Source organism: Balaenoptera ricei, chromosome 5 (genome assembly GCF_028023285.1).
Source record: "Balaenoptera ricei isolate mBalRic1 chromosome 5, mBalRic1.hap2, whole genome shotgun sequence".
Taxonomy (NCBI): Eukaryota; Metazoa; Chordata; class Mammalia; order Artiodactyla; family Balaenopteridae; genus Balaenoptera; species Balaenoptera ricei.
The window spans coordinates 38,754,090-38,767,662 of record NC_082643.1 but is presented as its reverse complement, the minus strand read 5'-3'; the positions used below and the strand labels follow the sequence as shown (position 1 = coordinate 38,767,662).

The window sequence follows — 13,573 nt, the reverse complement described above, 5'->3', positions numbered from 1 at the left end:
TGGGATGATTTGTTGTCTATTCAGGTATTCAACAGATGCAGGCACATCAAGTTGTTTGTGGAGTTTTAATCCACTGCTTCTGAGGCTGCTGGGAGAGATTTCCCCTTCTCTTCTCTGTTCGCACAGCTCCTGTGGTTCAGCTTTGGATTTGGACCTGCCTCTGCGTGTAGGTCGCCTGAGGGTGTCTATTCCCCACCCAGACAGAACGGGGTTAAAGGAGCAGCTGCTTCGGGGTCTCTGGCTCACCCAGGCCACGGGGAGGGAGGGGTACAGAGGAGGCAGGGCGAGCCTGCGGCAGCAGAGGCCAGCATGACGTTGCACCAGCCTGAGGCACGCAGTGCGTTCTCCCGGGGAAGTTGTCCCCGGATCACGGGACCCTGGCAGTGGCGGGCTGCACAGGCTACCGGGAGGGGCGGTGTGGAGAGTGACCTGTGCTCGCACACAGGCTTTTTGGAGGCGGCAGCAGCAGCCCCAGCGTCTCATGCCCGTCTCTGGGGCCCGCGCTGATTGCCGCGGGTCACGCCCGTCTCTTGAGTTCGTTTAGGCGGTGCTCTGAATCCCCTCTCCTTGCACGCTGCAAAACAAAGAGGCAAGAAAAAGTCTCTTGCCTCTTCGGCAGCTGCAGACATTTTCCCGGTCTCCCTCCCAGCCAGCTGAGGTGCGCTAACCCCTTCAGGCTGTGTTCACGCCGCCAACCCCAGTCCTCTCCCTGCGATCCAACTGAAACTGAGCCTCAGCTCTCAGCCCCGCCTGCCCCGGCGGGTGAGCCAAGAAGCCTCTCGGGCTGCTGAGTGCTGCTCGGCGCCGAGCCTCTGTGCGGGAATCTCTCCTCTTTTTCCTCTGCACCCCTGTTGCTGTGGGGTCCGCGCTGATAGCCACTGCTCACGCCCGTCTCTGGAGTTCGTTTAGGCGGCGCTCTGAATCCCCTCTCCTCGCGCACCAGGAAACAAAGAAGGAAGAAAAAGTCTCTTGCCTCTTCGGCAGCTGCAGACTTTTTCCCGGACTCCCTCCAGGCTAGCTGTGGTGCACTAACCCCTTCAGGCTGTGTTCACGCCGCCAACCCCAGTCCTCTCCCTGCGATCCGACGGACGCCCGAGCCTCAGCTCCCAGCCCCGCCCACCCCCGCGGGTGAGCAGACAAGCCTCTCTTGGGCTGGTGAGTGCTGCTCGGCACCGATCCTCCGTGCGGGAGTGTCTCCGCTTTGCCCTCCGCACCCCTGTGGCTGCGCTCTACTCCGTGGCTCCGAAGCTTCCCCCCTCTGTCACCCGCAGTCTCTGCCCATGAAGGGGCTCCTAGTGCGTGGAAATCTTTCCTCCTTCACGGCTCCCTCCCACTGGTGCAGGTCCCGTCCCTATTCTTTTGTCTCTGTTATTTCTTTTTTCTTTTGCCCTACCCAAGTACGGGGGGAGTTTCTTGCCTTTTTGGAGGTCTGACGTTTTCTGCCAGCATTCAGTGGGTGTTCTGTAGGAGCAGTTCCACGTGTAGATGTATTTCTACTGTATCTGTGGGAAGGAAGGTGATCTCCGTGTCTTACTCTTCCACCATCTTCTCTCCTCCCCTCAAGTGATTCTTATTCAATAGAATTTTTACTTCAGGGAAGGTTTGCAGTGAAAATAATAAAACCCAACATTTCATTAAAAGTTATCAGAAGTATATGATCATAATATATTTTTAAATGTTTCAGAAATACATACCCAGAAGTGGGTAGGTTTCTATAGGTCTTCATGTTATAAAAATGCAGCTGTCTGGAATAATTTCTAAGGTTTTGAGTTAGTGAAGGATATTCCTTTGGATATCATTTTAAAATATTTTATAAATTTTAATAAAAATCTTTAAGAAAAGTTTATCAACATCCATACCTATTTAAATGGATGGACAGGATCATTATCAGGAATATTATTATTATTACCTAGAGAACCAGATTTGTGATATGTAGGATTACTTGTCCCTACACTACATTGCACCAGAGTACTATACTGTTAAAATTTATGGGGAGCATTTTTAGTCTTTATTTCTCCTAAATTTTCTTTATGCAGTTTCTCCTGCAGTTAATTGGTGGCTATGTATACTTATTACTAGGGAAGATAACAGTTAGCTGAAAACTTGTGGTTGAATGGGACTTTTATAATACAGAGTATAAGTTTTTATTAAATTTTATGGAGAAGGTTCATTAAGCCACATTCCAGGTATATTGTCCTTAACCAGTTTCCTTAGGAAAAAGCGCTAATGCCAAGTTAGGGATGTGTTTACACCTGCTCTCACTTTAGTGTTAGCACCCATCTGTCTGTGTAAAGTAGAAGAGTTATTCCTTAACAGGAAGAAGGGTATTCTGGAATTTATAGACAGGTCTTAGAAATGTTTAACAGAGGTAATTCTAAATTAGAACAGGTGATTTATATATAACAAGTAAGATTATAACATATTTCTTTTGAATGAATCCTTGGCTTTATTCTTATCCTCTACTGAGTGATCTTAAGTCTGATTAATCATTCCCCTCTAAGGTCTCTTTGTTGGATTCTCCCCATGGAATAAAATGCAGACTCCTCACCACTGGAGATCTCATACGATTCTTCCCGGACCTTATACTCCTCAGCTCTCCCTGCCATTCACTGTGCCTCAGCATCATTCACCTTTTTTGGTTTCTCAAAATTATCAAGCTCTCCATAGAACGTCATGTGGCACTTTGTTATTCATCATTTGTCTGAGCTCTAATGTCGAGCCTTCAGGGAGGCCTTCCCTGATCACATTCATTATTGTGGTTCATCAACTCCACTCTGTCACTGTCACTGGACCCTAGTTTATCTCCTTCATGAGTGACATTAGTTTACGTGTTTATTGCCAGTCAACCTCCCTAAAATGGAATATCCTTATTTGTTCCTGGTGACAGCTATACTTGACACATAGTAGATGCTTAAAAAACATCGATTTACTGGAAGATTGGCCTCTAAGTCTAACTGTGAATAGATACAGTGGGTAATCCATCTTTGGCTTTTTCTATTTAATAGAAAATAATTGAAGATAGAAATATGAAGAATAAAAAGTCAACAAATAATAGAGCATCCAATGCATCTGGCAGGTAATAGAGTTATCATTTTCCCTCAGTTATGGGTTTACATTCCAAGAAAACTAGTTTTAGTTTAACTTCTGTACAGTAAATTTCATTTGGTGTTACTTAATTTTCTTCTTATGAGAAGAATGAAGTAGTTACTTCATGGTAAATCCCCCTAGTTGAATATATTCATTTATAAAAAGGAATTGATTAAGGATCCTCTATGTTCTACATTGCTCCCAGGATATAGTTTCTTTCTCCTATTTTTCCTGAGACAGTAGATATACAGTGGTAATAAAGCTGAAGTTCAGCATTCACTTTCTCTATTAAATGTCTTTGTCTAACACATGAAAAATTGTACTTTAAACTTAGAGTTTCTATGGACTAAGTTGGTTTATTAAAATGATAAGAACTCATAAATGCTATTCAAAACCTTCTGAATCTTTTAAATTATCATTAGTCAAATAGAACAGGGGTCAGCAAACGTTTTCTGTAAATTTACCAGTTAGTACATATGTCAGGTTTTGTAGGCCATATGGTCTCTGTTGTAACTACTGAGTTCTGCTGTTGTAGCAGGGAAGACACTGTTGGCATTGTGCAAATAAATGAAAAAGCCAGGGTGCAATAAACTTTATATACCAGAATAGATGGGGGGGGGTCAGATTTTCCCACCAACCCTGAAATAGAGGTTACTAGTCTAACTTTATATTTAAGATGGTTTATGTAGCAAAATGACATGAGAAACTATTAAAACTTACTTATTAATATCATCTTTTCCCATGTAACTTGAGTCCATGTTTGTTAAAAATGTTTTAATTACAAAACCTAAAAAGAAAAATTGCTTTGAAGCTATATAACTTAGAGTAATAAAATTTAAATTATGTTGAATGGGGGTCTTTGTATACTAAGAACACATCATTTTCAAAGTAATTATAATTTATTACATTATAATGTAGTTTTCAAATATAGTATTTGCAAAATCTAATGAATCTGTCTTCTATCAAGTGCAATTATAATAGTTTATCTTGATTCATTTGGATCTTTTCAGATTAGTGACCTCTGAGTTCTTAAAGAAACCTGGTTCTCTAAGGAGAACTCCGTTGACAGTTCCCACTTCTCACTATTTAGGAACTTTGAGAATCTTGGACCAAAAGCCCTCACAGAAACAGAACACAGAACCTGACAGAGCAGATAACGTAAGGGCAGCTGTTTATCAGGTAAAAAGGAAAATATTGGTTTTAAAAATTAGAAGAATTAATCATTTACATAAGGTTTGTTTATCAGGAAATAAAATGACCCTGTCAGAGATGATGATTTAATGTTTAATTTATTTCCTTTATAATACCTGAGCAATCCAAAGCTTTTTTTTTTTTATACTAAATTATCTCCTTCCAGGCTTTGTTTAACTGATCATAGTTGTTTTTAAAGAAAGAGAATGTGCTATGGCAATTGATAAAAATACAGCAAAAGCAAAATGTAGTGGAGGTACACCTATGTTCTATACTTTTTCTCCTTAAAGTTTATATAGTTCTGAACAAAAAGGGTTTTAATTTTTTTTTTCTTTCCTGAGACTTTCTGTATTTGAGTTAAACTTACATAGAAGAAAGCTGTCCTAATTTTTTTACAATTCCAAAAAAGAAGTCTTTTTTTTTTTTTGTCTTATTTGTTGTACAGAATATAGTACACTTTGGAAAATTATCCATGTGAATTTCAGAGAAAAATGTTAATATATGTAGTTGTACAGAATATAGTACACTTTCGAAAATTGTTGTACAGAATATCGTACACTTTGGAAAATTGTCCATGTGAATTTCAGAGAAAAATGTTAATATATGTAGTCATTATATTACACATATATAAATCATATATACACATGATTTTCTTAATTCTTACTCATCTTTACATATTAGAATATTATCAGAAAAAGAATGATACTAATGCATATAAAATCTATAAGTTTTTATGTTTTGCTTTTTTAAAGTTTTAATCATATATTTCAGAAATAAATAAGAATTCTAATTCATTTGCAAAACTTTGAATATTATATAGCCTTTTCCTTATTCCCACAGGAGTGGTTAGAAAAGAAAAATGTTTATTTACATGAAATGCACAGAATTAAAAGAATCAAAAGTGAAAACTTAAGGATTCAAAACAAACAGGTATTCTGAATATAGAAGTGAAAAATATTTTGGATTTTTAAGTCAGTAAAATAGTCTGAATGTTTAATATTTCTAAATCAACTGTTTTTTAAATGGTGAAATAAATTGTATATAAAAGAATTGATTTCTGATTTTATTTCTCTGGTACTTTATACATTTTTAGTTTGATATAAATATAACTGTTTTACATGAAAACATGGATGCAGAGAGATTTTTATTATTTATATGTGAGCAATAGCTTTTTTTTTTTTTTTAAACAGATTTATTGCATGGATTTGGTTTGTGCTATTTTTTTTTTTAATTATAATTATTTATTTATTTATTTTTGGCTGTGTTGGGTCTTTGTTTCTGTGCGAGGGCTTTCTCTAATTGCGGCAAGCGGGGGCCACTCTTCATCGCGGTGCGCGGGCCTCTCACTATTGCGGCCTCTCTTGTTGCGGAGCACAGGCTCCAGACGCGCAGGCTCAGTAGCCGTGGTTCACGGGCCCGGCTGCTCCGCGGCATGTGGGATCCTCCCAGACCAGGGCTCGAACCCGTGTGCCCTGCATTGGCAGGCAGATTCTCAACCACTGCACCACCAGGGAAGCCCTGAGCAATAGCTTTGGCACTTCTGATTATGAACTTATTTTTTCTTGTGACCATGTACTTAATTCATTCTTAAAAATTGACTTTGATATTACAACTTAGCCAGTATAATATAAAGGGTCATCAGACATTAACCTTTAGTTTTCCCCTTTTCTATCTTGAGTTTTGTATGTATCTTCAAGACCAGCCTCTACCTGAGTGTTTGCCCCTATCCTTCCCACTGACTGGAGCTGGGCTCTCATTTCAGTCTCTCCTGTACTTCACCCTCTGCCTCTAACTCCTGCCTACAACATGCTCCAGTTCTTTCCCATCTTCTAAAGTAAAATCCCTGAAAAAAAACAAAAGAAAAAAAAACAACAACCCTTCATTGTGCTTTTAATACTACCATGAATAGAAACTTATTTCCCCAGCACACAGCACTGTGTGGAGCAGCCCTGCAGGGGATGTGCCTGGACACTGGCACTGCCTTTGCAGTATTATCTGCCACAGTCAGTGCCAAATACCTCATTTGCTCTTCACAACTCAGTGAGGGAGTTCATACTTTTATTTCTAAATTATGTTATCTCTGTAATAAAACTTTATATCATTTAATGCCAAGCAATATTATAAGGCAAACATAGAATATTATGGGATTAGATTGAAGTAAGTAAAGTAATAACATACTTGCTATATGTTCACCTACATATTTTCTAATCTGGCACATGTTTTCAACACTTGGGATATGTTTATGCAGTAAGAATTTTATGCTTTGATGTCGGTCAAAACTCAGGGTTAAAGCACAGATCTGTAGTTTATTCTGTGTGACTCGGCCAATTTACCTTACTCTGACTATAACTTTACCTTTCTGGCCTGCAACTTTCCTGATATTTTTCTTTTAGTGCAATATTGCATTATGAGCACTTTGCAGTACCAATTATCCTTTTACAGTTTATTTTCATAGCATTTGTTCAGTATACTTCCAAAAAAATTCCTTCCTATGCATGGTAGTAGATCAATATCTGATAAATGCTTAAGAAAGATATTTTAAAATGCAGTGAATAATTCAAATAATATTCTTTATCAATTAACTTCTCTAAATCTATTTTAAATAGATTGCTTTGAAACCTAATTTGATGAATATGAAGGGAATTAAAAATAAATGAATGTGTGTATATCTATATCTATCTATATTTGTCTACTTATACATATACATATAACTGTCTATTATTTTTCCAAAATAGAAAAGAGCTGCTAAGAGAGAAGAAGCCTTAGCATCATTTGAGGCCTGGAAAGCCATGAAAGAAAAGGAAGCAAAGAAGGTGGCTGCAAAAAAAAGGCTTGAGGAAAAAAACCAGAAGAAAACTGAAGAAGAAAATGCTGTGAGAAAAAGAGAAGCACTGCAAGTATGCAATGGTTTTGAATATCTTAATTATTTTTAAAATATTTGAAAATTAATGATTAACTGTGTTTTTACTATTTTATTATATTCACATTAAATAAGAAAGTAACTCTGAACTTTTTCAGTCTTTTGAAAAATGGAAAGAGAAAAAGATGGAATATCTTAAAGAGAAAAGTAAAAAAGAGAAAGAATATGAAAGAGCAAAGAAACAGAAAGAGGAGGAAACTGTTGCTGAGAAAAGGAAAGATAACTTAACTGCTGTTGAAAACTGGTAATCCAAAATAATAAATGTTTTGATAGATCTTAAATTAGTAACACTTTAGACTTTTCTAAAATTCATTTACTTGAATGTTACTAATGCACTCAGTCTCATTATTGCAAAGGCACATTAGGGAATCTTTATTATATATTCTCCTTTAACTTGCCAGTGTTTTGGCTATCCTACATAGGAATGAAAAAAAGGAAGCTCTTTTCAAGGAAAAGGAAAAAGAGAAAAGAAATGAGAAAAGAAAAGAAGAACTGAAAAGAGCTGAGAAAAAAGATAAAGATAAACAAGCTCTTGATGAATATGAAAAATGGCTGGTAGGTGTTATTTGTTAATTCATTGTGTCTTTTTTTTTAATTAATTAATTTATTTTTGGCTGTGTTGGGTCTTCGTTTCTGTGCAAGGGCTTTCTCTAGTTGTGGCAAGCGGGGGTCACTCTTCATCGCGGTGTGTAGGCCTCTCACTATCACAGCCTCTCTTGTTGCAGAGCACAGGCTCCAGATGAGCAGGCTCAGTAGTTGTGGCTCATGGGCCTAGTTGCTCCGCGGCATGTGGGATCTTCCCAGACCAGGGCTCAAACCCATGTCCCCTGCATTGCCAGACAGATTCTCAACCACTGTGCCACCAGGGAAGCCCTGCACTGTGTCTTTTAAATGTACTTTTTTCTGACTTTTCTGTCCCTAATTCCAGTTCTATTTGTCCCATGCCTACTGACCATTTCTACCTGGAAGCTAATTGTTGAATTCATTCTCTCCTACATATATCATAATTTATTCGATCTATTTCTATTAATAGATCATTTCTATTAATAATTCTACTATTCCTTAAAACAGTCAGGCTTAAAACTAGTCATAATATTGTTCCTTACCTACATCCCCACATTTAGTCACTTACCAGTCATGCCTATTCGTCCTTCGTAATGATTCTCCTACCTAAAATTATAAAAAGCTGATAAGTGTATTACTGAAGGTATACCAGGTTAATTTAGGTGGAACTTGGTCCTGGCACACAGTAAAATTGTATTTAATGAGAAAGTTATTCCATTTTTCATTTTCTTTTGATCTTTCTGATGACCTCAAGGAGAAGGTCTTATTTAAGTGATTTTTTAATGAAAGCAATCAAGTATGAACATTGGGAGAAATGATATCTAGCAGGACTTTATATTCTTTGTTTCAATGTACTTATGTTTATAGTTACTTTTCAGTGATGGCAAGCAAAATACTGTTTTCTGTTTTAAAATATCAATATAAATATGTATTTTATTCATTTATTTTTGAATAAGTAAATAAGTAATACATTTCAGATGCATAAGTACTTTATGTGAATAATTAACACATTCAGATGATTCAACAATCAAAAAGTGCAAAATTTCTCCACAGGGCTTAGGGTCCAGTAGGGTTTCTTATCAAACTTTTTTTGATTTCATGTCTATCAGCAAGTTAAAAAAATGTCATCCAGAGTATTTTTTTATTTGCATTTCTCTGGTTAGGATTGAGCTTGAGTATCCTTTCATTTGTATGAGGATAATTTGTATTTTTTTTCCTGTAAAGTGTCAATTCATAAACTGAACATTTTTTCATTGGTCTTTTTCTTAGTGATTTCTAGAAGCTTTTTTATGTACTAGGGAAATTAGCCTATCATTTCTGATATGAGTTATAAATTTTTTCCCATTGTATTGTTGGTCTCTCAACTTTGCTTATATCATTATTTTAGTAAATCTATTTATTTATTATTTATTTTTGGCTGTATTGGGTCTTCGCCATGCACAGGCTTTCTCTAGTTGTGGCAAGCACGGGCTACTCTTCATTGTGATATGTGGGCTTCTTATAGCAGTGGCTTCTCTTGTTGTGGAGCATGGGCTCTAGGGTGCATGGGCTTCAGTAGTTGTGGCACGTGGTCTCAGTAGTTCTGGCTCATGGGTTCTAGAGAACAGGCTCAGTAGTTGTGGCACATGGGCTTAGTTGCTCTGCAGCATGTGGGATCTTCCTGGACCAGGGCTCAAACCCATGTCCTCTGCATTGGCAGGTGGTTTCTTAACCACTGTGCCACCAGGGAAGTCTTATATCATTTTATTCCATGAGAAAATTAATTTTATTTTCAGGTGTCAAATCTATCAGTCTTTTTTTATGGCTTCTGATTTTCAGGTGTAGTTGAAAGGACTTTCTCCAAAATCTAGGGTCAAAGCTCCCATTTTTCTTCTAATGACTTTATGATTTTAATATCTTAACATTTTAATATTTGCTCTACTTAGAATTTATCCTAGTGTATGATGGGAAATATGATTCCATCTTTATTTTTTCCAAATGCATCTTTCATAAAACAGCACATCTTTTACCCACTGATTTGAGGTACTGCCTTTATTATATGATACATTAGATCATTCCCATATTTTCAGGTCTGTTTGTTTCTTAACTTTCTGTTCCATTGGTCAATCTCACTGTACATATTCCAGTACGACACTGTTTCATCATCAGGACTTTATATATTTTCATATATGTTTGGGTTAATCTCCCTTCATAACTCTTCATTCAAAGTATTTCTGCATATTCTTCGGTTTTTTTTTTCCACATAAAATTTAGAATCAGTAGTAGCTAGAGACACACACAAGACCCAAAGCAGGCTATTTAAAGATAGGATAAAAAGATGTAACACTTAGGAATAAACTCAGGAAATGTGCAATACCAATATAAAGAAAACTTTAGAACACTCCTGAAGGACACAAATGAATACTGAGAAATTAGAACAAAACTGTTCTTGTATAGAAACAATCTTATAATGATGCTATAAAGATGTCAGTTTTCCCTGAAGTAATTTACAAATTTAATGCAATCCTAATAAAAATACCAACAGAATTTATTGTTGTTTATGTGTTGACTTTAGTACTGCTATAATGCTAAATCCATGCAGAGAAACAGTAATAAGGCGATCAAAATTGGTTCAGTTGTTTGAATGAGGATAGTAGTGTTCTATGATGATTTCCTTAAACACTTAAATAATGCTTTGTTCTAAGAAAAATTAAAAATCTTCTTATATTAAGGAGACGTATGCTAATTCTGCTAGTATCTTTTAGAGTAGTAACTGAATGTAAATGTTTCAGTTTTCAGTTTTATTTTCACATTGTCTTGAAAATGAGATAGAATTTCCTTAGTGACTAAGTCATAGTTAGGTACACAATGTTTTATTACAGTGGTTAGTCACTTTCTCATTCTAATCAATCCTCTGGAAAACAAAAACTAGTCAAAGACCTAAGACAAAATAACTTGTTTTGGTATATAATATATCCCTACAATACAGCGCTACCTAAAAAAAAATCCATGTACAACATGTTACAGCTCTATTCCCCATTTTACCAATTTCTTATTGAAATTTGTTTGCAGAGAGAATGGAAAAATACCCTTATACAGAAGAGCTAATTACTTCAATCTTCATGTAAAGTAACATCTCAAAATTTTGATGTACAACCTAGTTTGGGGAGTGAGCAATTGATGGGTCACTGTTTTAGGTGAAAATTGTAGCCAAAGATCAGGTAAGATGCTTCGTCAAGCTGGTTCCCAGATTAATTCATAGTTACCTTTAATAAGAAAATAAGCAAAAGATTCAGACTCCAACAAACAACAGACAGAAGGACTTTTTAAGAAACCTCTTTTAATTATTACTCAAGATAACATTGATTCATGTAAATTGATATTAAGGTTGATAATTAATTGCCTATTTCCTGCCCTGACTTTTTAGCACCTGCCGGTAAACTCAAGGTTGCTTTCAGTTCCTTTCTCTCTCTATGCTAAATGGAATGGACAATGAGGTTTTTTCAGTCAGTTTCTGAGGACACAGCATGGTCACTGCTTTTTCTCTCACCTAGCTAGAGGTCCTGCCTCTCTCTAAAGTAATAAGATGATTGACCGTGGTCCAATTACAGCTTTTATTTTCTCAGTTAGGATTCTGAAAGGAGGTTCTCTGTTTATTAGAAGTAGCAAGGATGAAAACATTCTCATGATGAAGAGCAAAATGTTAAGACAAAAAGAAAATTTCACACCTCTCTTCAATCCTTTTGTTGTATGTGAATAATTGCATGTTAATGGAACCTTACATTACCATATTCTCCTTGTGACATTATCAATTCCATTTATGTACTGATGAAAGAAGCATAGACACCTAATAATTTACCAAAATACCACTCCTCCCAAGCCATTCAGCCTGCAGAGGCAGGGTTGTCCAAGTGTTCCGTGACACCATTGCTCTTTGGAATACAAGGAAACCACTAAACTTTATAGTTTTAGCAGAAACTTGAAGAAACAGAGAGACAGTCCAAGCTGCAGGATGAAAGGCCAAATGCTATTAACATTTCAAGTATTCCTAGATCATTGTTTAGATTTCATATTAATCCTCAGATACTCAGTCATTTTTTGGAAGGGAGTATAGCAGGGAAGCCAAATGGTTCTAAAATTCACCTGGTATAATAAAATTGTGAGACTATGGAAGATAATATTTTCAAAATAATATGAAGCAGGACTGTACCAATCAAGCAATGAAATATGAACTTACCATTTTACTCTCCTGTGAATCTGCATTCTTCTACCCTCCTGGATTATTCCCATCAAGTCTCAGGATAAGTAATCTTAATAAACGTAAACTCTCTTAATTCTTCATTTCCCTCCAGCTATGATCTCATCTTTTTTAATAGCTAAACTTCTGGAAAGTTTGTTTACACTTCCTTAGTTCTTCATATCCTTTTCATCCTCAATAAACCCCCATCTTATCCCTTTTCTGAAACTAAACTTTGAGAGTTAAGATTTTGCTAGAGCATCTAACCTATGGTATGTATTCTTTTCTGCCCTGTTTCTTAGACCTCTAGGCATTCTGTACAGTCGATTTCCCCTTCCACTTGAGCTGTCTCCTCCTCTGCTCCTCTGCTGCCATGTTCCTCAGTTTACCTCTCAGCATTCTGCCTTTCTTCTCCAAATCACCTGTTGGCAGCTCTTTTTTTTTTTTTTTTTTCAAACCTGTGTTCTAAATGTTACCGTGGCCTGCTAGGCCCCGTCTGATCTTACAGTATACCTTGTCATTCTCATCTGGGACCCTGCTCCCATCTCCTGCCAGGCCTTATTCACACTGGCTCTCTGGCTTCCTCTCCCATCCCAAGTTTTCCCCACTTGTCAGAGTCCTCACACACACTCTTCTGTCTGTGTGGGGTGCCCTCCCCTCAGTGCACATCACCAGTGGCTCCTCTTACCCATCACATCTCAAAGTGACTTTCCCTGAATCCACTTTTCTTTGAAAGTAAGTACTTCCTTTCATTTTTTATCAATCACAACAGCTTGTTTATATGTTTCATAGAATTTCACACAATTTGGAATTATCTGTTGTTTATGTACTTGTTTATTAAGCATCTATTTTGAAAGTTCCCTAAGGGACAGGAACAGTAACCTGTGTGTTTGTATTTTATAATCACTTCATGCATTGCTCCCTGTATACTGCTTGACCCAGAGTAAGATCTCAGTGCTTAACATTGAATGAATGAGCACAAATTATAGTATAGTACAAGTAGAATAATAGCCTCAGAACCTGTTACCTGTAAGGATGTACTATATAATAAAGTAACACAAATTAATGGATGCAAGGCAATAACAATTGGGATTATTTGTGACATTTGGACATAAAATCACTTCAAACAGTTACTTTACTGCAATACAAACTTCAAAAGATTTAAACATTAAATATAAAATGCCAAACAATAGAATACATCATATTAATAATACAAAATAAAAAATCAGGATAATTGCTGGCTGGAGGGTAATTTCCTACAACTTTGGAGAATAAATCATTATTGTCCAGCAAAGTCGAACATATTCATACCCTACAAACTGGCAATTTCATTCCTAAGCATATACTTGGAGAGAAAATCTTGGCTTATAAGCCCAAGGAATCAAACAGGGATATTTACAGCAGCATTGTCTTTGTGTGGAAAAAACATTAGAACATCATGTCTTCAACACCAAAATAGATTAGTAAACTGTGATATGTTGATATACTGGAATTCTGTGCATCAATGAACTAGAGCTACAGCTCCATATAGATGGATCTTAGAACTATGGTCATAAATAAAAGACAGGTGCAAAAGAATATATAACATGGTACCT

The 13,573-nt window shown here is 36.7% G+C and overlaps 1 protein-coding gene across 6 annotated transcripts in view; it reads left to right on the top strand.

Moving 5' to 3' along the window:
• The window catches only part of MAP9 (microtubule associated protein 9), a 45,903-nt gene that overhangs the window by 27,344 nt on the left and 4,986 nt on the right, over nucleotides 1–13,573 (top strand). For 4 of the 6 annotated variants that reach the window (XR_009503262.1, XM_059922651.1, XM_059922652.1 and 1 more), the window contains 6 exons: nucleotides 3,006–3,076; nucleotides 4,098–4,266; nucleotides 5,119–5,208; nucleotides 7,014–7,175; nucleotides 7,297–7,442; nucleotides 7,600–7,753. Coding sequence is in view for 5 of the 6 variants with exons in the window: in XM_059922651.1 (XP_059778634.1) it covers nucleotides 3,006–3,076; nucleotides 4,098–4,266; nucleotides 5,119–5,208; nucleotides 7,014–7,175; nucleotides 7,297–7,442; nucleotides 7,600–7,753 (792 nt within the window). In the remaining variant the exon portion in view is untranslated. The remainder of the gene's footprint in view (nucleotides 1–3,005; nucleotides 3,077–4,097; nucleotides 4,267–5,118; nucleotides 5,209–7,013; nucleotides 7,176–7,296; nucleotides 7,443–7,599; nucleotides 7,754–13,573) is intronic. The other 2 variants (XM_059922653.1, XM_059922650.1) reach the window with 1 other exon arrangement.